The following is a 22,376-nucleotide window of genomic DNA, read 5'->3' as shown; positions in this document are numbered from 1 at the left end:
GGCGGGGCCGGGCCCGTGCGGGCCGTGCCGGCGGCGGGGCCGGGGCCGCTCGGAGCGGGCCGGGGCGGCCCCGGACACGGCCACAGGCACGGCGCGGGGCGGGCCGGGGCGGAGCGCGGCGGCACCGACCGAAATTGCTCGGCACGGCGCGGCAAGGCAGGACACGATACGGCTCAGCTCGGTACGGCACTGCAGCACTTGGTACGGCTCGGTTCGGCTCGGTTGTGCTCGGTTCGGCACGGCACGGTTCGGCTCGGTTCGGCACCCCGGAGGTACCGCGCGGGGCCCGGCTGTCCCGGGAGCGGCGGGGGCTGCGCCTTACGGGACCGGGGCGCCTCGGGGATGTCCCGGGAGCGGGGCTGGGGGCGGCGATGCCGTGTCCGTGCCGTGCCGTGCCGTGCCGTGGTGCCGGAGCTGCCGTGGGCAGCGCGGGTGTCCCACGGCAAGCGGAGCCCGGCGGGTTTTGGGGCTGTACCGCACCCCAAAGCGTGCGGGCTGCGGGCCGAGCAGCGGGTTACACATGGAAATCCTGAGTGTCAGGATTTCCATGAGGAGCGGACATGCTGTAGCTCATGGAAGGAGAGGATGGATGGAGGGATGTGGGGCGGGAGGGCTGGAAGGGATGATTTTTCTCGACTGGCTTTTCGCCCTCCCTGCTGCTCTCTGGAGCCCGCAGCTGAGCCGGTCCCGTCCCCAGCAGGTCCGGGAAGGCTGGCTCCCTGCTCCAGGGTGTCTGGGACACCAACCCCACTGCCCCCGGCCCCCTGCCTGCCCCTCTGCCCCTGGGGGTGGCCGATGTTTGCGCATTCCTCCCAGGGCTTTCCCTCCTGCCGGCTGCCGGTTCCTCCCAGGGCTGCCTCTGCCGAGCCCGGGCAGCTCAGACCAGAGCGGGCAGAGCTCTGCTGAGGGCCCTGCCGTGTCCTCCGGGGGCTGGGAGGGGGTACGAGCTGGGCTGGGACCTGTCCTGGCTTAGGTGGTGACAGCAGGACATGGGGACATCAGGCAGCCCAAAGGGGATGGACCGGGAGTTGTCAGAGGAGGGGGAGTGCGACCCCAGCCCCACACAATATTTTGTCCCTTCCTGCAGCAGGGTCCCTGTCCTTGCCTCGGATGGAGACACACGGTGGTGGCAGGGGTGGGCAGAGAGGGGCAGTGAGCTCCCAGCCACAGGAGGTTGTAGTTTTGGGAGTGACACCAATCCTGCCAGGGAATCCAGATTCCTATGGTGACACCCTGGGCTGCTTCTGTGACCAGTTTGTGGCACCATGTGCCCTTCCAGACCCCAGAGCTCTGACCCATGCCAGGTCCCCTCCTGAGCAGGGTGGGGGTGTCGGGGCTCCCCTGCTTTGTGCACATTTGCTCCGGGCTCTCCAGGGCTGCCGGGAAGCGGGAAAAGGGGAAAAGCAGGATTGCGAAAGGGCCGTGTGTGTGTGTGTGTGTGTGTGTGTGTGTGTGTGTGTGTGTGTGTGAGGGGCCCTGGGGAGAACGGGAGGGATGGAGCCCTGAAGCCATGGGACTCACCAGACCTTCTCCTGACCCCGTGCTCTCAGGGATGTCCCGGCATGGGACATCAACAGAGAGTGGCTGTGTCACCCCTTAACCTTCTCAAGGAAGGATAAACAGAGCGAGCTTCCTCTCCCTTGTGCTGGCGGCTTTCCCAGTGCTGCTCTTCTCTGAGTCCTCCCAGTTGTCAGTGCCTGGGATGCTCCATGTCCCCCGTGGGTGTGTCCAAGGCTGCTGCTGGGCGAGCACATCCCTGAGGAGCCCCCATGGCCTGGCCTTTCCCTGCTGCTGGGGCTTGGGATGTCATCCCTGTGTGCAGGGATGCCCTGTGCTGATCAAACCCACGGATCTGCCTCAGCTCTGCTGGCTGTTCACTTGGGTTTTGGTGGGGACACCGATTGTCCTGCTGTGTGCCCAGTGAGTGCTGAAGGACACACATGATTTGGACAGTCCTGGAAGGGGCAGCCCCTGTGCAAGATGCAGGGCAGTGATGGGGACAGTGCCTGCCTGTAAGTCACTTGTCAGGGTGATTCCGCTCTCTGATCCGTCACCCACTGGGACAAGCAGAGCCAGTGGGCAGGATGTGAGCAGTTTGAGCAGTGTCATGAAGGGTCCTCTCACCCATGTCAACCTCAGCAGAGCAGGGCTGAGGCCGAGGACTGGAGAGAACCCCACGATTTTGACTCTGCATTACTCTCAAACACCCCACCAGCTGTGCTGCAGGCTGGGATGTGGCTCAGGGCCTCGTGCACACCCGGCTGGGACATTCCTGAGGTTTCGTGGGCAGTGGCAAGGACCTGGGCTGCTTCCCAGCTCCCACGCCCAGCTGGCCCATCCTCCAGGGCCCTTTACCCTCACTGAGGAGTTCTGCTGAGCATCTGTGCCTGGGGCAGCACATCCAGAGTGCCACAAACACATCCAGAGTGCCACAAACACATCCAGAGTGGTCCAAGAGGAGACTGTCCCAGGCTGGAGCTGACAGGGTGATTGGGATGCTGGGCTGGGCTGCCCATTCAGAGCAAAGCTTATGAGCAAAACGAGCAGCAGAGCAGCAGGAATGGAGCAAACTCACAGCTTGTGCCTCAGAGGTGGAAAAAGTGCTGTGGACAATGAGAGCCCTGTTAGCCTGGCTGCCCAGGACATGGACCCGGGCACGGAGCGTGTTCAGAGAGGGAGGGAGGTGCTGCAGGAACGGGCACAGAGCCGTGCTGGGCTGCAGGGAGCTCACATGGCAGGGCTGGGCTGGCTATGGAAAAGGCTTTGGACCCACAGAGCACAGCTGGAATGTCACTGGGAAACTCTGAGGTGAGTGGCAGAGCTGAGGAGCCAGGGCAGAGGAAGCTCAGTGGGATGAGAGATGCTGGAGCAGGACCCAGGAGCAGGGATTACAGACCTTGAGGTCACACTGCTGAGGTTCAGAGAGGAATCAATGATTTGCTGCACAAAGCCCAAGCACTTTTCAGGTGCCATGTTCTGTTCCTCTGTATTTTGTTTCTCAATGCACAGATTTAAATTTTCCCTGTAGCCAAGGATGTAGGCTGCACCGTGCTGATTTACCAGGCTGTCCCTATTCCCATCTCCGATTCCCCCCATTTCTGTCTCTGCAGTCTGTACCAGGAAGGTGTTTTTTTCCTCCTCCTGGCGCAGTTTTGCTTTGAAAAGCATGTGATCCTCACCAGAAAGCCCACAGAGTGGTGACTTCCCCACGTAACCACATTTTCGTTCCAGCAGGTGACCAGTTTTAATCCACTTAGCAGAAGGTGCACTGGTTTTGTTGAGTGCTGATTATTCATTAAAAGGTGGTGCGAGATGAATCGAATGCCTTCCAGTCTCAGCCTGTTATATCAACACAGTTACTCCAATTAACAGGACCTGTGATCCCATAAAAGGCCATTCCCACTTCCTGACACGGGCTATTTCTGCCAGACCGTGGAGATTGGCATTAATTGTGTCCTTCAGGGTTGTACTGACCCCGTTGTGAAAGTGCCCAGTTCCACAGCACTCGCTCAGGAGCGCTGGGGAAGCTCCAATCCCTAAGGAAACTCCCCCCATGGTGTGCTGCAGTTAGCACTGAGGGGGCTCCCATTATGTGTCAGGACAGCTCTGAGGGTTTACAGCCCTTCCTCTGGGCAGGGCAGTGTCCTCTTGGTGACCCAAGGGTGGAATAAGAAGTTTTGTTCCTGCTGTGAGATGGCAAACTCATCCTTTCTCTGCTTCCCAGGCAGTGTGGAGATGAGGATGGACAATTCCCATTCCAAGGACAGAAATCCCCTTTCCTGAGCCACTGGCAGGGCTGGTGTGGCCCTTTGCACCCTCCATCCCTTCCTGCTGGCTGGGTAAAAGGTTCAGCAGAGCGTTTCCCTGCTGTCTGCCCACAAACACACGTCCTGCTGAGCTCTGGCAGTGCCAGAGCAGGCGGCTGAGGCACCAGGAGGCCAGAGCTGGCTCCCACCAGCCCCAGCTGCATGGACCATGTCCCCAGCAGCTCTGTGGAGAGAGCCAGACCCACGCTGATGTGGTTGCTCCGAGGGAGGTGATGCTTTATCTCATTTAACACAGAATTACAGGGTTGGAAAAGACCTCCAGGGTCAGCAAGTCCAACCTGTGACCAATCCCCACCTTGCCAGCCAGACTAAGTGCCACATCTAGTCATTGCCACCACTGTGTCTGGAACTGGACCAGCAGTGCTGGTCCTTGTGACTCCTCACCCTTCCTGAGCATCTCTGCAGGCTCCTCCCGAGGCTCTCACTGCTCCTGGTGGCACCTCCAATGTCACACGTGCCCAAAGGGGCAGGCAGGCAGCAGGGCTGGGCCCTGTGTAGGTTTGTGCTGGTGTTTTGGGTGTGGCAGAGGGGCTGGCACTGGGCACCATCCTGGTCCATCCCTGCCTTGGCCCAGGAGGTGTTCTCAAAGAGGTCGGAGTGTGCAGCAGGTCCTCATCATCTGGAAAAGTGAACCAAGCAGGAATGGGGCTGATTCCTCTGAGAAAACCCTGCCCTGGAGGCTGGTGGGGAGGTGGAGCAGCTGTGCCAGCCCCCAGCTCTGTGTGGAGTTTGAATTTGTTTCCCTTTCTCTGTGACACTGCAGCTAAATATGGGAATTTTAAATCACCCCAGGAAAGCCCAAACTTGGTTTTTTTAATGTTTCCTAATGGCAAGCAGGGTCTGTGTGAGTGCAGCGGGCAGGATCTGTGCTCAGGGGGGACTTGGAGACAGAAATATCCTTCTGGGGGGCTTCCCTGGGGGTGTTTTGGGGAAATGCTTTCCCATCATGGAAGGGACTGGCAGGGATGGTGGCACGGTCAGAGCTTGTCAACACCCCCCGTGCAGAATTGCTGCTCCTGAGCTACAGGATCCATGGGAATAGCACACTGGGAAGGGAGGGCAGCTCACAGAGAAGGGTTTTCACTATTGTTTGCCGTGGGACTGGTACAGGAATACCACATCTCCCTCAGGTATTCGGGGAGCCACAAATATTGTCAGAGGAATGCGAATGCTCCGGCTGCCTCGCTCGTCATGGAAGGGAGGGCGGGAGCTTGGGCTGGAATCCCCTCAGCCAGCAGCCATTCCCTGCTCCTGCTGTTTGATCGAGCTCCTGGCTGGTCCAGCTGGGCTTTCCCTGTGCCCTGAGGCTGTTCCAGCTCCCTCAGCTCTGGCAGCTCGTTCCCTTCCTTCCATTCACCTCTCCTGGGCACAGCCCTGTGCCCATCTGCCCTCTCTGCCCTTCGGATGTGACCAGACAGCACGGTGGGGGCTGTTGGCAGAGCGGGACAGGGGCACTGGGCAGGTCCATGACAGCCCCAGGGGTGCAGGGGCTGTGTGTTAGGGGCACTCTGGCCAGGCATATGTGTTGGGGAAGATGAAACAGGAAATCATCAATATGATGGCCTGGCAAAAGATTTTGAGAATATAGAGGCTATAAGGGACATTGGAATGAAAGCAAGCTTTGAGATACCTTAGTTACTGAACAACGGGAAAACAATGGTGTGGCCAGACTGAAGGTAATCCCCTTTTGATGAAACAACACCTTCTGCCTGCAGACAGGTCCAAGGGTCCGAGCAGACCTTACTAGCTTGGCAGAAGGGGCCTAAAGAGGAGTTTTTAGGGTTTAAAATGTAACACAGTATAGTAATGTAATGATTCTTATAGGCTGTATGTAAATGCTAGAAGATTTGTATATTGTACTAAATTAGTTAGTGAGAATCAGAATATTCAACACAGAAGAAGATTTATTGTATTGTAACAGGAACCTCACTCTCTTACCCTTTTACTCTCTTACCTTTTTTACTCCCTTACGCTCTTTCCCTCTTACTCTCTCACCCTCTCATCCTCTCTACCCCTTTCTTCTCTCGGGCCTGCTCTGAGCTGTGGCTGGCAGCTCCCAGCAGGGCCCTGCACACAGGCCCTTTGCAATAAACCCCAAGTTCCAAAAGGCCCCTGCACCCAGGCCCTTTGCAATAAACCCCAAGTTCCACGACCTGGCTTCAGAGATCTCTCATCTCCGTCCGTCCCGACCATCCTAACCCCCGACCCTCCTACACACGTGGCTGTGCTGGTGGTGGGGAGGGGGTTTAACCAGCACAGAGCTGGGCAGGGGGGCTGGATGGAGGGGATGGATGGGTTCCAGCACAACCCTGACCCTTGTCTGCTCCTGCAGGGCCACACAGCCATGGGAGGCTGCGGCACATGGGCATGGCCGGAGCTGCTGGTGCTGCTGGTGCCGCTGGGCAGCGCGTGGCTGTGGGTGGGCAGTGCCCAGCCCACCCCCCCGGGCCCCACGCACCCCCCCGGGCCCCAGCTGAGGTTCCGCCTGGCCGGGTACCCCCGCAAGCACAACGAGGGTCGCGTGGAGGTCTTCTACAACGACGAGTGGGGCACCATCTGCGACGACGACTTCACGCTGGGCAACGCGCACGTGCTGTGCCGCCACCTCGGCTTCGTGGCCGCCACCGGCTGGGCCCACAGCGCCAAGTACGGCAAAGGAGTCGGTAAGAGAGGGCTGGTGGGCACAGCACACCCCTGGCATCTCTGCAAAGGGCAGGTTCTGTGTTTGCAGAGTGCCTGGCAGTGATTGTGTGCTCAGGTGGGCACGTGTGGGAGCTTTCTGTGTGGCAGAGCAGTCCCTTGGAGAGGTGGAGGCTCCACATCTGCAGACCTCCACCCAGAGCTATTGTTTCAGGCAAATTCAGGCAACCCTGGCAAAGAGAGAGATGATGCATCTGACTCCCATCTTATCAGAAGGCTAATTTATTACTTTATTATACTATATTATATTATATTAAAGAATACTATACTATACTATACTAAAGAATACAGAAAGGATACTTACTGAATACTAAAGAGATAATAACGAAAAACTTGTGACTCTTTCCAGAGTCCTGACAGAGCTTGGCCCCGATTGGCCAAAGAGTGAAAACAACTCACAGCAGAATCCAATGAAACAATCACCTGTGGGTAAACAATCTCCAAACACATTCCACATGAGCACAACACAGGAGAAGCAAATGAGATAAGAATTGTTTTCCTTTTCTCTGAGGCCTCTCTTGCTGCCTTTCAGCTTCCCAGGAGAAAAGCCCTGGGTGAAGAAATCAGTTCAGGGAATGTGAATGCCATCCAGAACTTCACTCCTGGCATTTCACTGGCCTCAGCTTTGTGCTACAGCTCCTGCTGTAACCTGTGTGATCCCTGGCCATGCTCCAGGGCACCTTCCCTGCTCCCAGGGGATGCTTGGCTCCCCCTCACCCCCAGGCTGTGTCTGGCAGGGCGGATCTGGCTGGACAATGTGAACTGTGCTGGAAATGAGAAGAGCATCGGGGACTGCAAACACCGGGGCTGGGGGAACAGCGACTGCAGCCACGAGGAGGATGCAGGTGTGGTCTGCAAGGATGAACGCATCCCAGGCTTCAAGGACTCCAATGTCATCGAGGTGAGGGGGCTGCTGAGCTGGCCAAAGCAGCTGGTGACATCCAGGATGCCACAGAGCACCGTGGGGTGTGGGGCAGTCTGGGAACTCTCCCTGGGATGTGGGGCAGTCTGGGATTCTCCTGGGATGCACAGGCTGTTGGGGCAGTGTGGGAACTCTCCCTGGGATGTGGGGCAGTGTGGGATCTCTCTCTGGGATGCCACAGGGCACCCTGGGATGTGGGGCAGTGTGGGAACTCTCCCTGGGATGCCACAGGGCACCCTGGGTGTGGGACAGTGTGGGATCTCTCTCTAGGAGTGCAGGAAAGCAGTGCTGGCTTTCCTGGTTGTGCTCCCCAGAGATGCACCTGGGGACCCAAGGGGACAGGAGGCACTGAGCTCCTCTCTGCGTGAGGTTCAATCCTTGGCTGCCCAGAGCCAGTAGATGTGGCCAGCAGGAATGCAGGACTGGCTGTCCCTGTGTCCCATCTATGCTTGGGGACCTCTCTCCTTCATCCTTGGAGATTCCCTGGGAGTGGGCTGGCAGGAGGAGGGGCGATGGGATGGGAGGTGACCTGGGGCTGACGTGATCCCTGCAGACGGAGCAGAGCCACCTGGAGGAGGTGCGGCTGCGGCCGGTGGTGTCCGGGGGGCGGCGGCAGCTGCCGGTGACAGAGGGCATCGTGGAGGTGCGCTACAAGGACAGCTGGGCACAGATCTGCGACCAGGGCTGGGACAGCCACAACAGCCGCGTGGTCTGCGGCATGATGGGCTTCCCGGCAGAGAAAAAAGTCAACAGGAACTTCTACAGGTGAGTGAGGCCGGCAGGGAGCACACAGGGGTGGGGTGTCCAAGCAGGGATGGGGACGGTGCCAGGGGCATGGGGTGGTGCTGGGGGCACAGCACAGGCTGTGCTGTTGGGTGTTGTGGCTCCTAAAATCCCTCCCACCCTGCTGCTCACCAGTCCAAGCCCCAGGTGGACATCTGGGCACTTGCTAACCAAGCTGGGGGGCCATGGGGTGGCCACCACACACCCTACAGCAAAGGGGAGTGCTTTTGCTCCCTGGCAGTGCTGTCCCCAGCCCTAGGGGAGGTTTGCAGCCATCAGGGGATGCTCCAGCCACACCCTGGGTTGAGCAAGGGGCAGGGACACGCTGTGCCTGGCACTGTGTGTGTCCTGAGCTGGTGTTGCTCCACAGGAGGCTGAGGCGAGCAGCCAGGACCAAGGGGCCCAGGCTGGGCAGCAGGTAAGGGGCAAGGGCCCCATCTGCTGAGCCATGGCAGAGCTGGGCTGTCCAGCCCCACCAGTCTCTGTTGTCAGAATGGATCTGGGCACAAACAGATCTGGACAGAGCAGACTGAAGGCTTGGGCTGTGCTGGCCCAGTGGGACAAACCCCACCCCAGGGCACCTGCCTGGGCGTGCTGGGGTCCCCCATTCCCCACAAGAGACGATCTCTCTCCCAGGCTGGTCATGCTCCAGGCAGAGCAGCCCTGTCCTGCTCACCAGGCAGGAGTCCTGGCACCCTGGGAGGGCAGCAGGTGGCCTTGGAGCAGAGCTGTCTCTACTGGTGGATGGGGAGGAAGGGCTGTGGAAATGGGCTGCTTTCTGCAGAAAGCAGCGCTGGGGATGCTGGAAAGGCTGTGCACCCCTCCATTCCCTGCAGGATGGGCTGGTGTGGGCACCAGAGCCTGTGCTCAGCAGTGCTGATGGGCACAGTGTGGCAGGTCCTGCCCTGAGTGCCACATCCGCTTGGGGTCTGCTACTCATCCTCTGCCTGCTCATTCTTGCTGCCTTTCTGCCAGGCCCAGGGGATGGTCTGGCTGCCTTTTCCCTCCATCCCTGAACCCTGCTGCTGGATCTGTTGGTGGATACAGTGAGCCAGAGCCCATCCTCTCTGGGCTGGGGCAGAGAGGCATCTCTTTCTTGAGCCCCAGTCCCACCGCCTTCCCTGGTGCTGAATGTGCCCTACACCCACTGTGAGCTCTTTCTTGTGACACTCCCAGGTCTGTGTCCCCAGCAGTCATCCTTGCCAGCTCCTGCAGCTGGTGGTGGGAGTTCAGACAGGGTCATCCCATGGGTTTCCTCAACTCCCACCTGAAGGTTCTGTTTGCTCCAGTGTGTTTTTTCCTGGCTGGTTTGGTGCTGACTGCCCCTTTCCCTGCAGCTCTGGGAGAAATGTTTTGTGTCTCCATGAGGCTGCAGTCCTGTCCTTCTGCCCTGAGCAGGAACTGGCTCCAGGGAGCCACATTGTTTTGTAGGGGCTGATCAATTTGGGGCTGCACAGCCACAGTCATATGAAAGCACAGGCTAATCCAGGCTGGAAGGGACCTCTGGGAGTCCTGGTCCAACTCCCTGTGTGGAGCAGAGCCAGCTGTAGGTTAAACCCAGGATTTCATCCAGCTGGCTTTGAAACCTTCCAAGGATGGAAATTCAGCAGCCCTGTGGTCTCTGCTCCAGTGTGGAACAGCCCTCATGGGCAAGAGGTTTTCCTTACCCTGAGCCTGAACCTTTTGTTGTCAGTCATGCCTCTTTCCTCTTGTGCTCTTCCCTGGCTGCTGGAAGAGCCAGGATCCTCAGAGCTCCCAGCTCAGCCCTGGCCGGAGCAGTCCCACACCCCCATCTCCTCCCAGGCCTCTGTCTGGCTGCTCTCCCTGGGGCTCACACCACACACATGGCATCTTCTTGTCCTGGGAGCCCAGATCCAGATGTGGTTTCCTGAGTGGGATTGGGCACTGATGCCCTCTGGCTGTGTGAATCCCAGCCCTGTGCTGTGTCCTGGGCTCGCTGGGCTGTGCAGCTGACACCAACCTGTGGGGACAGTGGCCAGGCTTGGCTCTGCCTGGTCCCTGGGGCTGGCAGTCCCCTGCCCTCCTTTGGGCCACTCTGCTCTCCACTCCTTGTGGGCTCTGGGGTTTTGGCTCCGCTCAGCATCTTCCTCCCTGAGGGAAACAAGCATTTGAGGATGTTGGGATTGCACCTCCACCTTGTGTGTGCTGAGCAGCTTCCCCTCATGGCTCAGCCTGTGCCAGGGCTGCTTCCCTCACTGGCAGCAGTCCTTGCCAGCCTGCAGCAAGTCCCACCGTGTCCCATGATCCCAGGGCAAGCACCCTGGGGCTGCCTGGGCTGCTTGCTGGGTGTCCTGCACCTTGGGGACATGGCACAGTGGTGGCATGGTGTCTGGATGAGGACACGGACACAACCACACCTGACTGATCAAATGGTGGCTGCTGGTGTTTGATCTTTTGGTCTGTGACAAGGCAGAGCAGGATGTGGCTGCATCCAGCAGTTTCCTGGTGGGACGCATGCAGGAAACTGCATCATTGCTGTGGAGTGTGGCTGTGTCACACTGCTGGCAGCAGATGATGCTGTTGCACCCCTGTGTGACACAAAGGGGATGCACATGGGTGCCAAGGTGCCCAGTTCAGCCTGCAGTGAAGCTAGGGCAGGCTGTGCTCCCTGTGTCACTGCTGAGGGCAGAGGTGACAGCCTGAAACCCCAGGCTTTGTGATGGTTGTTTTCTATTTTCCAGGCTGGCCTCCAAATCTCAGCCTAAACAAAAGCGCAGGGAGGACGTAGGGCCCAAGAAGAGGTAAATGGCTCTGTGGAGAGCCAGAGGCAGGAGCTCCAGAGCTGTGTGTGCCCCCACCTGCATCCCTGTGCTGCTGGGGGTGTGGGACAGGCACCTGGCAAGGGGTGGCAGGCACCATGTGTCACCCTGGGGACAGGGCAAGGGGCACAGCCAGCGCATACAGCTGCAGGCAGGGTGACTGGTGACACCTCCAGTGCCACTGGTCACTCTGGCCGTGGCTCAGGGCTCCTCTCCCCCTCACAGGCTCTTCACAGAGCGGCAGCAGCTCAACTACCGCCTGCACTCGGTGTCCTGCACGGGGACAGAGGTGCACCTGTCCATGTGCTCCTTCGAGTTCTACCGGGGCAACTCCTCAGCAGCTTGCAGCTCGGGCATGCCCGCCGTGGTCAGCTGTGTGCCAGGGCCCCTCTTCGCCACTGGCAGTGCCCACAAGAAGAAACAGCGCCAGCAGCAGCAGCAGCAGGGCCAGGTGAGCCCTGCAGGGAGGGGGGTGAGTTCTGTGGTGGCCCACAGCAGGACAGTGCCACACTCTGGGCCAGGCTGTGTCCCCTGGGCTCTGCAGGTGTGCGAGTTGCTGGGTGACTGTCAGGATCTCTAGCTGGTCAGACTGACCCCGAGAAAAGTTGGAAAGTCTCTTTTCCCAGCCCGGCTCTTGAAGAAGGAGTAAGGGCTCTTCATTTCTCGGTCTCATGGTTGTTTATTGTTTCTTATCTATAAAATTCTTTCTCCTGTCCTGCCGAGGTCCGCTCAGCAAGACAGTCCAAGGCATTCTGCCCCCGGGGCAGTGTTATGTCTTGATACTAAAAACTATGTGTACAATATTTACAATTACTTCCCAATACCTATCACCTATGTTAGAAGTGAGCTTCTACTCTAAACCAATCCAAAAGTGCCACCATCACAGCAGAAGATGGAGGCCAAGAAGAAGAAGGAGAAAGGCTGGACACGCCCAGATCCCTCCATCTTGCCCCCCTGAATCCCCATTCTAAAAACCCCAAAATCTACTTTTTCAACTTGTGATAAATTCACTATTATTGTACTTAATTTGTCATGGTTTGCAGATCTTAGTCTAAGGTTGGTAACTTGCTCCATGGGTCATAATCAAAACCACAGTCTCTGAGCCCCCTGGCAGGGGTCTTGGCTGCTCAGGACAGCCAGAGGGATGTCCTGGGTCCTGACAGGTGACCGGCTCCGGAGCGGGAGGTGGGGACAATGTCCTGTTCCTGCACATCCCAGCGCTGTGTGTGCCACCCTACACTGTCCCACCCCTGTCCCTGCTCCCACAGCCCCGGATCCGGCTCAAGGGCGGCGCCAGGGTGGGCGAGGGCCGCGTGGAGGTGCTCAGGAGCAGCGAGTGGGGCACCATCTGCGACGACCGCTGGAACCTGCAGTCGGCCAGCGTGGTGTGCCGCGAGCTGGGCTTCGGCAGCGCCAAGGAGGCTCTCACCGGGGCACGCATGGGCCAAGGTGAGGCTGCAGGGCGGAGGGGTTGATTTATTACAGCAGGGGGTTCTTGGGGTCTCTCCAACCCTGGCTGCTGTAGGTGTCTGGATAGCAAAGTCTTGCTTATCAGGATCTCTAGCTGGTCAGAGTGACCCCGAGAAAAGTTAGAAAGTTTTTTTTCCCAGCCCGGCGCTTGAAGAAGGAGTCAGGGCTCTTCATTTCTCGGTCTCAAGGTTGTTTATTTTATGTTATCTTAAAAAAATTTTCTCTTGCCCTGCCAAGGTCAGCTCAGCAAGACAGTTCCAGGCACTCTGCCTGCCCCTGGGGCAGTGTTATCTTTCTATACTAAAAACTACGTGTACAATGTTTACAATTACTTCCCAATACCCATCACCTATGTTAGACAGTGAGGTTCTACTCTAAACCAATCTGTAAGTGCCAACATCACAGCAGGAGATGGCGGCCAAGAAGAAGAAGGAGAAAGGCTTGACACACCCAGTTCCCTCCATCTTGCCTCCTGAACCCTCATACCAAAAACCCCAAAAATCTACTTTTCCACCCCGTGATAACTTCACTAATATTCTACTTAAACTGTTGTGGCTTGCTGATCTTCATACAAGGTTGGTAATTTGCTCCACAGGTCATAATCAAATCCACAGGTGTTTTGGGCTCTGTTCCAGGGTCCCTGAGACCCCTGGCAGGAGTCTTGGCTGCTCAGGACAGCCAGAGGGATGTCCTGAGTCCTGACACTTGCTAAGCTCCACTATTGGAATAATTACCAATAGAGCCGGATGGGACGTGCCTGAGCTTGTCTGGCCCTTGCTGCTTGACCAAAAGGCAGCAACTGTGGTGATTTCACCCCAGAGACACATTTGGCTATCTGGATGCTGCAGCTGGGCGCATGGAGACAAGTCCAGGCATGCAGGAGCTCTGATGCCCCTCAGGTTTCCCTCTGGTGGAGAAGCTTTAGGGCGATGGTGGAGGAAAGGAGTCGGTTCTGATGGAGGGTTTTGATTCAGAGCTTTACTGTGGCCCTCAGGCCTCTGAATTCAGTAACAGTTCCAACAGAACTCCCTGACTGTGTGGTTCCTGTTCCTTTTAACCCCGGGGAGAGGGGGAGGGAAGGGGTAGGGAGCCACCAACCAGGTACGAGGGGAGTCTTAAGGGACAAAGGACACCTGGATGGCCCAATGTCCTCCAGGGGTGGAGGCATCTTTTGAATTCTGCCAATCACTCGAAGCCCTTCTGGAATGCCAGGATTGACAGACAGTGCTGGGCAGGGGGCAAGGGAGGGGGAGGGAGAGGAGACTGACACACCTGGGGAAGAAATCTTCAGGGAGAAACCCAGGGTATCTGAGGCAAACCATGACATCACACCACAACACTCCACTTGTCCGTGTCCCTCAGGCAAGCTCCCAGCTCCAGGCAATCTTAGCAAGCAGATCAACTCTTAAGTGAGATCAGCTCTTTGAATTCAGCTCTCGGTAATTTCAGCTCTTTGCTTGCTAAGTGCCTTGGCAGACTTGGGAGAAGAGTTGTATGAGGTTCTGTAGTATTTGCTGGAACCCTCGTGGCAGGGAGGTGTCACTGTAGAACGTGAAATAACACAACGTGCACACACTGTTGTTTTTAAGGTAAAAAAAGGGAAGTTTATTTTCTGACTCTAATATTTATAGATTTCTGAAAGTGACAGTGGATTGGAGGGTGAAAGTCCCACCTCTCCAATGGCACTGGACAAACTACCAGTTTATTAAATTTCTTTTCTTCTATAAAGGAATGCAAAACAATAAGTTATTTACAGAAAGTGTGTAAGAAAGTTAGTTACAAGAATGTAAACATCAGAAGGTGTAGAAAATCTTAAAAAATCAAGGTAACAGGGAGGAATTATGAATCTGACTCCATGTTCTCAGAAGGCTAATTTACTATTTTAAAATACTATATGAAAGAATACTATACTAAACTATACTCAAGAATACAGAAAGGATACTTACAGAAGGCTAAAAAGATAATAATGAAAACTCATGACTCTTTCCAGAGTCCCAACACAGCTTGGCACTGATTGGCCAATAAGTCAAAACACACCAGAAAACCAATGAAACAATCACCTCTGGTAAACAATCTCTAACCACATTCCACCTGTGAGCACAACATAGGAGAAGCAAATGAGATAAGAATTGTTTTACCTTTGTTCTCTGAGGCTTCTCAGCTTCCCAGGAGAAAAACCCTAGGTGAATGGATTTTTCAGAGAATGTGAATGTGACACAGTTCCACAGAGGTGTCTTTATTAGCAGCTTCTGCAAAGGGTGACAGTGACAGCTCTTCCGCTGAACAGCACAGAAATAGGGGTTTATATAGGGTAGAGGGGTTTTGGGAAACAGTCCCATAGTAAGGGTTGAGGCAACAGTGACCTATTGTCATACAGAGTCTGAAGGTGGAAGAGGGGCTTCTTTTGGTCCAGTCATCACGACTAGGCATTTCTTATCTTAGGCAACTGACCACCAGGGAGGCCTTGCAGGCCCTGTGGCTGCTACAGCACCAAGCATCCCGTCCTGGAGCTGAGGATGAGGCACTTACCCAGGCTTTGCTTGGCTGGGGTGTCCTGTGAGCACTGGGATACGTATGGAGCATCCCAGTGGGACCACAGCCACTCAACCACACTGCCCCAGGCAGCAGCTGTGGAGGCTGGAGTGTCCAACTCCCTCAGACCTGCCAAAAACAGAGGGAAGAGTTGGGGACATGGGTGGCCCTGTATTGCAAATCAAAGGCAGGCTAGAGAATGAGGCATCTGACTCCAGGGATATCAGAAGGCTAATGAATTACTTTATTATACTATATTATATACATTTCATCTAAACTGAACCTGCCAAGCGCGCGCTCTGCACACACTACACTGAATCTCATGTCTGTCACCCAACAGTCCCAACACACATACACACACCTGGCCCTGATAGGCCAAGGAAACAAAACCCCATCACTTTGGATAAACAATCTCCATATTGCATTCTACTTTGGCACAACACAGTCACAGCAAATAAGAATTGTGTTTTCCTTTTCTCTGAGGTTCAGAGAGGATGATGAGGATGGATAAAGCGAATGATCCTAAGTAAGCTTTGATTAGGCTGGAGTGGAGGGTGGTGGCAGCTTTGGTTGCTATTAGTTGCAGGTTGGCTAGTCCTTCTGGGCCTAGTATTTTGTATCAGGAGAGGTCAATTAGGTCCTGATAGGCCAAGGAAACAAAACCCCATCAGTTTGGATAAACAATCTCCATATTGCATTCTACTTTGGCACAACGCGGTCACAGCAAGTGCTAAGAATTGTGTTTTCCCTTTCTCTGAGGTTCAGAGAATGTGAATCTCAGAAATCCCTGGGAAGAGAAATATGCCAACAGCCCTGAGCATGCCTGTGTCACAGGGCCCTGATTTCTGCTGTTCTCCTGCAGGGACGGGCCCCATCCACCTGAACGAGGTGCAGTGCCGGGGCACCGAGAAGTCCCTGTGGAACTGTCCCTTCAGGAACATCACCCAGGAGGACTGCAAGCACACGGAGGACGCTGCTGTTCGCTGCAACATCCCCTACATGGGCTACGAGAACCTGGTGCGCACCACGGGGATCTGCTGGCTCCAGGGGGCTCCCAGCAGTGGGGCTTCGGAGTGAGGGGCTGGGAAAGGCCCACAGAACCCGTGGGAACCTCATCTCTCCTGCTCTGCACCCCACACATTTCCCCCTGTCCTGGGAGATTGGGGGTTTTGTGGGTGGGAATCCCTGTGAGGAAGAGGGTGGAGGGGAGGCTGTGGGGGCTCTGGGTGCTCTGTGGGTGCTGCTCCCTGCTGCTTTTCCTGCTGCCAGCCTGTGCCCACTCCCCAGCAGAAACACCAGAAAAAAAATCACTGTGGGATAACCAAGAGAGATTTTTTTTTAACCTGTGATGAAACAAGCAAATTGAGCCACTTGTTCCTGCTTGCCCTGGCCCATCGTTTCATCCACTTTGAGTTTTTTTAAATGATCTTTAACTCTCTCACACCTGTCATTTCTGAAATGATGCCATTTCAAAATGAACTGTTTTCCCTGAGCTGGTGAGACAATTCCCAAACTCACAAGCGATTTGTTGTCCCCAAATCCACCAGTTTTAGCAAGTTCCCTGCCAACTAAAGCTGTGCTTGGCTCTGCTCAGTTCCTGGCTCCCTCATCCCCGTGTGCAGGCACTGCAGCACGGCCCGGGACAGGGGCTGGGGACAGCCCTGCGTGCAGGGGGAGCATCGCCTGTGACGGTGATGATGCTGCCACCGCCTTTCTCTGCAGATTCGGCTGAGCGGGGGCCGGAGCCGCTTCGAGGGGCGGGTCGAGGTGGCGGTGGGGGCTGGCGACGGGGACCAGCCCCGCTGGGGTCTGGTGTGCGGCGAAGGCTGGGGCACCCTCGAGGCGATGGTGGCCTGTCGCCAGCTGGGGCTGGGATTCGCTAACCACGGCTTACAAGTAGGTGCCAGCACCAGCTTGGCCAGGGCAGCAGCAGCCACCACCACAGCTCACGGGGCTGGGGACAGGGGTGGACGGGGCTGGAGTGGGACAGGAGGTGGCACAGCGTGGGGTGCCCGCTCACGGCCCCAGGGTTTCCCCGCAGATCCGCCTGGCCGGCGGGAGGACAGAGTTTGAGGGCCGCGTGGAGGTGAAGCGAGGCAGTAAGTGGGGCACGGTCTGCAGCGATGGCTGGACCACCAAGGAGGCCATGGTGGCCTGTCGTCAGCTCGGCCTGGGCTACTCCCTGCATGCTGTGACGGTAGGTGTCAGCAAGGAGGGCCCTGGTGACGCCCTGGGGAGCACAGGCACCGGCCAGCACTTCCCAAATGACCGTGGGGCTGCATGGGGACAGATGGGGACAGAGGGACGCACACCCCTGTGGGCAGCTGTGGTGGGGGGCTCGGCTGCAGCCTGGGTATAAGTGATCCTGGGCAATCCAGCCACCAGCCCTGCCACCCACCCTGCCTCACCCCCTTGCCAGGAGACGTGGTACTGGGACGCCAGCAACGTGACAGAGATGGTCATGAGCGGGGTGAAGTGCGCCGGCCACGAGATGTCCCTGAGCCACTGCCAGCACCACGGCGCCAGCCTGAGCTGCAGGAACACGGGCACGCGCTTCGCTGCGGGCGTCATCTGCTCCGAGAGTGAGCGGCACAGGGGGCAACGGGGGGCTTGTGTGTGGTGGGGGTTCTGCAGAGAGGGGCTGTGGGCTCTATGGGCAGTGGTGTCTGCAGGTATGAATTCTGAGCACTGGGGTCTGCAGGCGGTGGGGTCTGAGCACCGGGGTCTGCAGGCAGTGGGGCCTGCAGGCGGTGGGGTCTGCAGGTGTGGACTCTGAGCACTGGGGTCTGCGGGTGGTGGGGTCTGCAGGCAGTGGGGTCTGTGGGTATGGACTCTGAACACTGGGATCTGTGGGCAGTGGGATCTGCAGGCATGGACTCTGAGCACTGGGGTCTGTGGGTGGTGGGCTCTGTAGACACCAGTGTTGTGGTGCCAGGAGCTGTGCTCAGTGGGGTTTGCAGCTGGAGGTCAGGTGTCAGCCAACACCCAGCCAATGCAGAGGGCACATATCCCCCCTGGCTAGTTCAGCCCTGCCAGCCCTGGGCACTGCCCCATCCCTGCCGAGAGCAGGGCCCGTCCCTGAGCAGCCGCCTGTCCCCAGCCGCCTCGGACCTGCTGCTGCATGCGCCGCTGGTGCAGGAGACGGCGTACATCGAGGACAGGCCCCTGCACATGCTGTACTGTGCTGCTGAGGAGAACTGCCTGGCCAGCTCTGCCCGCCTGGCCAACTGGCCCTACGGCCACCGCCGCCTGCTCCGCTTCTCCTCGCAGATCCACAACCGTGGCCGCGCCGACTTCCGTCCCAAGGCTGGCCGCCACTCCTGGGTCTGGCACGAGTGCCACCGGTGCGTGTGGGGCACGGCAGGGAGGGGACAGATGGGGCTGGGAGCCAGGGAGGGGAGAGGGTGGTGCTGCTGCAATGGACGGGGTGAGGAGGGTGCTGGGCAGCAGTGACGCTGAAGGAGAGTGACACTGTGCAAGTATGACACTGAGAGAGGGTGATGCTGGATGAGGGCGACACCGGGTTGTTGTCATCTTATTTCAAAAGTCCCATACCTTCTCGGTGATTTCTCACAGGCAGCTCCTCGCAGCACTGACGCCTTCTTCCTCACAGCACAACCAACAAACTCCAACTCTCTTCACAGCACAACCAACAAACTCCATTTCTCCTCACAGCACACCAAACTCCATCTCTCCCCTCACCCAGCTAACCCACTCTTTTGTAGCACTCGTCTTCTTATTGGACACAGCTGTGGTTTATTCAGGGCAGGCCTGTTCCTAATCTTTGGTGATTAGTACAGCTGCAATTCCTCAGGTGTGAGATTACCTTCTGCACTATTCTCTTACATTCTATCCCTCCGCACCGGGTGAGGGTGACACTGCATAGCCCAAATCTGGTGCTCAGCGTCCAGTTTTGTCTGGTTTGGTTTAGGGGCTGTTCATGGATGAGCAGTGTTGGAAATGGGGTCTCTGGAGGGCAGGGACAGGACTGCAGGCTGTGCCCTGCAGCTGAGCCCTCTGCTGGCGTGGGCCAACTGGCTGGGGACAGCTGTGTCCCCTTCTAGGGCAGGACAGAGCTTTGCCCAACCTCACAGTGCTGCCACCTCGGAGCAGGGGCTGTGGGGACATTCCGGGCAGCAGGGGGCTGATGCAGGGCAGGGCAGTCTGCAGCAGGCACTGGCTCTCTCCCACAGGCACTACCACAGCATGGACATCTTCACCCACTACGACATCCTGACCCCCAACGGCACCAAGGTGGCCGAGGGACACAAGGCCAGCTTCTGCCTGGAGGACACCGAGTGCGAGGAAGGTGGGTGACGTGGGACCCTGCAGCACTGTCCCTGCCTGTGTCCCATGGTGGAGCCAGGCTGGGGGTCTCAGCAGGCACCAGCTGTGTCTCCTCCTGCCTGCAGATGTGGCCAAGAGGTACGAGTGTGCCAACTTTGGGGAGCAGGGCATCACCGTGGGCTGCTGGGATCTGTACCGGCACGACATCGACTGCCAGTGGATTGACATCACTGATGTCAAGCCAGGCAACTACATCCTGCAGGTGCTGCACCTGACCCTCCCGTGCCACCCTCCCAGCCTCTGTCCCTGCACCTCAGCCCTCCACACACTTCAGCCACCCATCCCTCTCTCCCACTGGAGCTCAGTGGGTGTGCTGGCACAGGACACTGCCTGTCGTGCCCGCAGACTCAGACATGCTGCCACATGGGTTTTCCAGCTCTGAGCAGCGCTGCTCATGGTGCACAGGGGCAGGACCACCCCACCACATCAGCAGCCACTGGCTCCTTGGAGCTCTCCAGCACACCCACCACAGCTGGGGAGACACATCCTGTGGGGCTGGGGTAGGGCTCTCACTGTCAGTGCTCCACAGGTCGTGATCAACCCCAACTTCGAGGTGGCAGAAAGTGATTTCACCAACAATGCCATGAAATGCAACTGCAAGTACGACGGGCACCGCATCTGGGTGCACAGCTGCCACATCGGTAATGGCCCGGGGCACGGCACGGGGGTGAGGGTGGAGGGCAGAGACAGGGCTGCAGGAAGCCATGAGGATGAGGATGGTGCTGCTGGGGGCACCTACAGTGGAAGGTGCTGGCAGGGGATGCACTGCACCAGAGCTGACACCCTCTGCCCACAGGAGATGCGCTCAGCGAGGAGGCCAACAAGCGGTTTGAGCAGTACCCAGGTCAGCTCAACAACCAGATTTCATAGGGCCCTGGCCCTGGGGAAACAGGCATCTCCCTCCCTCACCCCATACTGGTGGGAGGAAGCTGCTGGAAGACCGGCAGGGAGGCCTGATGCCCAGTGCTGCTGCCACTGTGTCCTGCCGGGCACTGCCCAGGATTCGCCACCGGCTGCCCTTGCCCACCTTGGGGGGGCTGGTGCTGGAGGCACCGACACCTGCACCTCCCAGCCTGGGGCTGCCACCCCAACCACTGGCCAGAAGAGCGTGCCCACATCCCCTGGGCTGCGGCACACGGGTACAGTCCAGGAGGTCCTGCACCCCCATCCCTCCCATCCCACCGCCCCCTTCAGCCCTGGTTCCTCTCACCCCCTCAGCTGGCCCCAGGGCCCACCACCCTCACAGGGCCCCAGGAGCCCCTGGTCCCCCCGGGGATGGTGCAGGTGTCTCTGCCCACAGCGCTGCCCAGGGGTGGCTCCTACCCCGTTTCTCAGTTGTAATTTTATTTCCTCTATAAAGTTGTAAGTTCTATTTCCCACTGGTTGCTGGCACGTCTCTGGGCTGGGATTAGGAGCAGGTGGCTGGGTTCATTCTGCAGGGCTGGTCACCAGTGTGGGAGCATCCCCTGGTCCCTGCCCTGCCTCATCCACACAGCCCTGGCCCCACAGCACCCTCCTCAGCCAGGGCTGGTCCTCTGGGGGAAGCCCAGGTGGGTGAGAGGAAGGGACCAGCAGCAACCCCACAGCACCACGTAGGGAGGAACTGAGGAGGAACTGAGGAGCAGGGATGTGGGGTAGAGCTGGTTCCACCTCACCAGATCCATGGCGAATGTTACCGAGCAGAAATCCCATTCTGGGGCTGTGACCCTTGAGGATTGGGCTCCACAGGAAATCCCTGGGGCTGTGACCCTTGGGGATTGGGGTCTACAGGAAATCCCTGGGGATGTGACCCTTGAGGATTGGGGTCCACAGGAAATCCCTGGGGCTGTGACTCTTGAGGATTGGGGTCCACAGGACCATGACCCACAAGAACTGAGGTCTCACAGCAGAGCAGGGCTGCCTCGACTCGTGTGGGAGCACAGGCCGGCCGGGCCTTTGGGGACACTGGTCAGGAACACTGGGATGTGACACGAGGGCCCAGGGAGCTCCAGCCCAGCTCTCACCCCTCAGCTGGCTGCTCTGACCCCACCAGCCCTTCCCCAGTGCCCTCAGCGGGGAGGAGGAGGAGGGGCAGGCCTTGGCTCGGCCCCGGAACGCTGCGGTCAGCGCAGCCGAGCAGCTATGCCAGACACGCCGCCATTTCCCCCGGGCCGGCGGCGCTGGCCGGGGCAGCGAATTCCTCCGGCGGGGCCGGGGCTGCTGAAAGGAGCGCTGTTCTCAGGGCAGAGCCGCCCCTTGCCGCAGCACCCCCGAGGAACTGTGCTTCTTTCATGTCCCAAAACCAGCGGGCCGGGGCTCGGGAGCGCCGTCACGGGCAGGGCCTGGCCCCGCAGCCGCATTCCTCCGCTGCTCCGGGCTGCCCTCGCCGCTGCTCTTCCAGGAAGGCGAGGAACAGCCGGGGCTGCTCCTTCCCCGATGGCCGCCAGCTGTCCCCCGGGGCTGGGTGTGTGTGGGAGCAGAGCTCCAGCACCGACAGCGAGCTGGGGGCGGGACAGGCAGAGCCCCGGCCCCGGCTGTGGCTCCCAAACGCAGCCCTCAGGGACATCAGGGCCGTCCTCAGCCCTCCTGGATGGACATCAGGGCCGTCCTCAGACCTTCTGGACATCAGAGCCATCCTCAGCCTTCCTGGGCATCAGGGCCATCCTCAATCCTCCTGGACATCAGGGCCGTCCTGAGCCCTCCTGGATGGACATCAGGGCCCTCCTCAGCCCTCCTGGATGGACATCAGAGCCCTCCTCAGCCCTCCTGGATGGACATCATAGCCGTCCTCAGCCCTCCTGGATGGACATCAGGGCCCTCCTCAGCCCTCCTGGATGGACATCAGGGCCCTCCTCAGCCCTCCTGGATGGACATCAGGGCCCTCCTCAGCCCTCTTGGATGGACATCAGAGCCCTCCTCAACCCTCCTGGATGGACATCAGGGCCGTCCTCAGCCCTCCTGGATGGACATCAGGGCTGTCCTCAATCCTCCTGGACATCAGGGCCCTCCTCAGACGTTCTGGACATCAGAGCCATC

General features: G+C 58.2%; 1 protein-coding gene across 6 annotated transcripts; it reads left to right on the top strand.

Annotated features, from left to right (window-relative positions):
- The first annotated feature begins 63 nt into the window (after positions 1-63).
- LOXL3 (lysyl oxidase like 3) lies at positions 64-20,733 on the top strand. Of its 6 annotated transcripts, XM_030948467.1 has the most exons (15): positions 64-201; positions 6,160-6,490; positions 7,265-7,428; positions 8,003-8,214; positions 11,238-11,463; positions 12,281-12,461; positions 15,877-16,031; positions 16,737-16,910; positions 17,056-17,211; positions 17,434-17,596; positions 18,115-18,358; positions 19,208-19,323; positions 19,427-19,563; positions 19,891-20,002; positions 20,158-20,733. In XM_030948467.1, exons 2-15 carry the CDS (start codon positions 6,172-6,174, stop codon positions 20,229-20,231), a joined length of 2,433 nt encoding a protein of 810 aa, XP_030804327.1. In that variant the 5' UTR covers positions 64-201; positions 6,160-6,171; the 3' UTR covers positions 20,232-20,733. The 6 variants fall into 6 exon arrangements, with proteins under 6 accessions (XP_030804327.1, XP_030804323.1, XP_030804321.1 ...); XM_030948463.1 differs by lacking the exon at positions 16,737-16,910; XM_030948461.1 differs by lacking the exon at positions 17,056-17,211.
- The last annotated feature ends 1,643 nt before the right edge of the window (positions 20,734-22,376 follow it).

The sequence above is a fragment of the Camarhynchus parvulus genome, chromosome 4 (genome assembly GCF_901933205.1).
Source record: "Camarhynchus parvulus chromosome 4, STF_HiC, whole genome shotgun sequence".
Classification (NCBI taxonomy): domain Eukaryota; kingdom Metazoa; phylum Chordata; class Aves; order Passeriformes; family Thraupidae; genus Camarhynchus; species Camarhynchus parvulus.
Note: the sequence above shows the minus strand (reverse complement) of the source record. Positions and strands in the feature narration are given on the sequence as shown.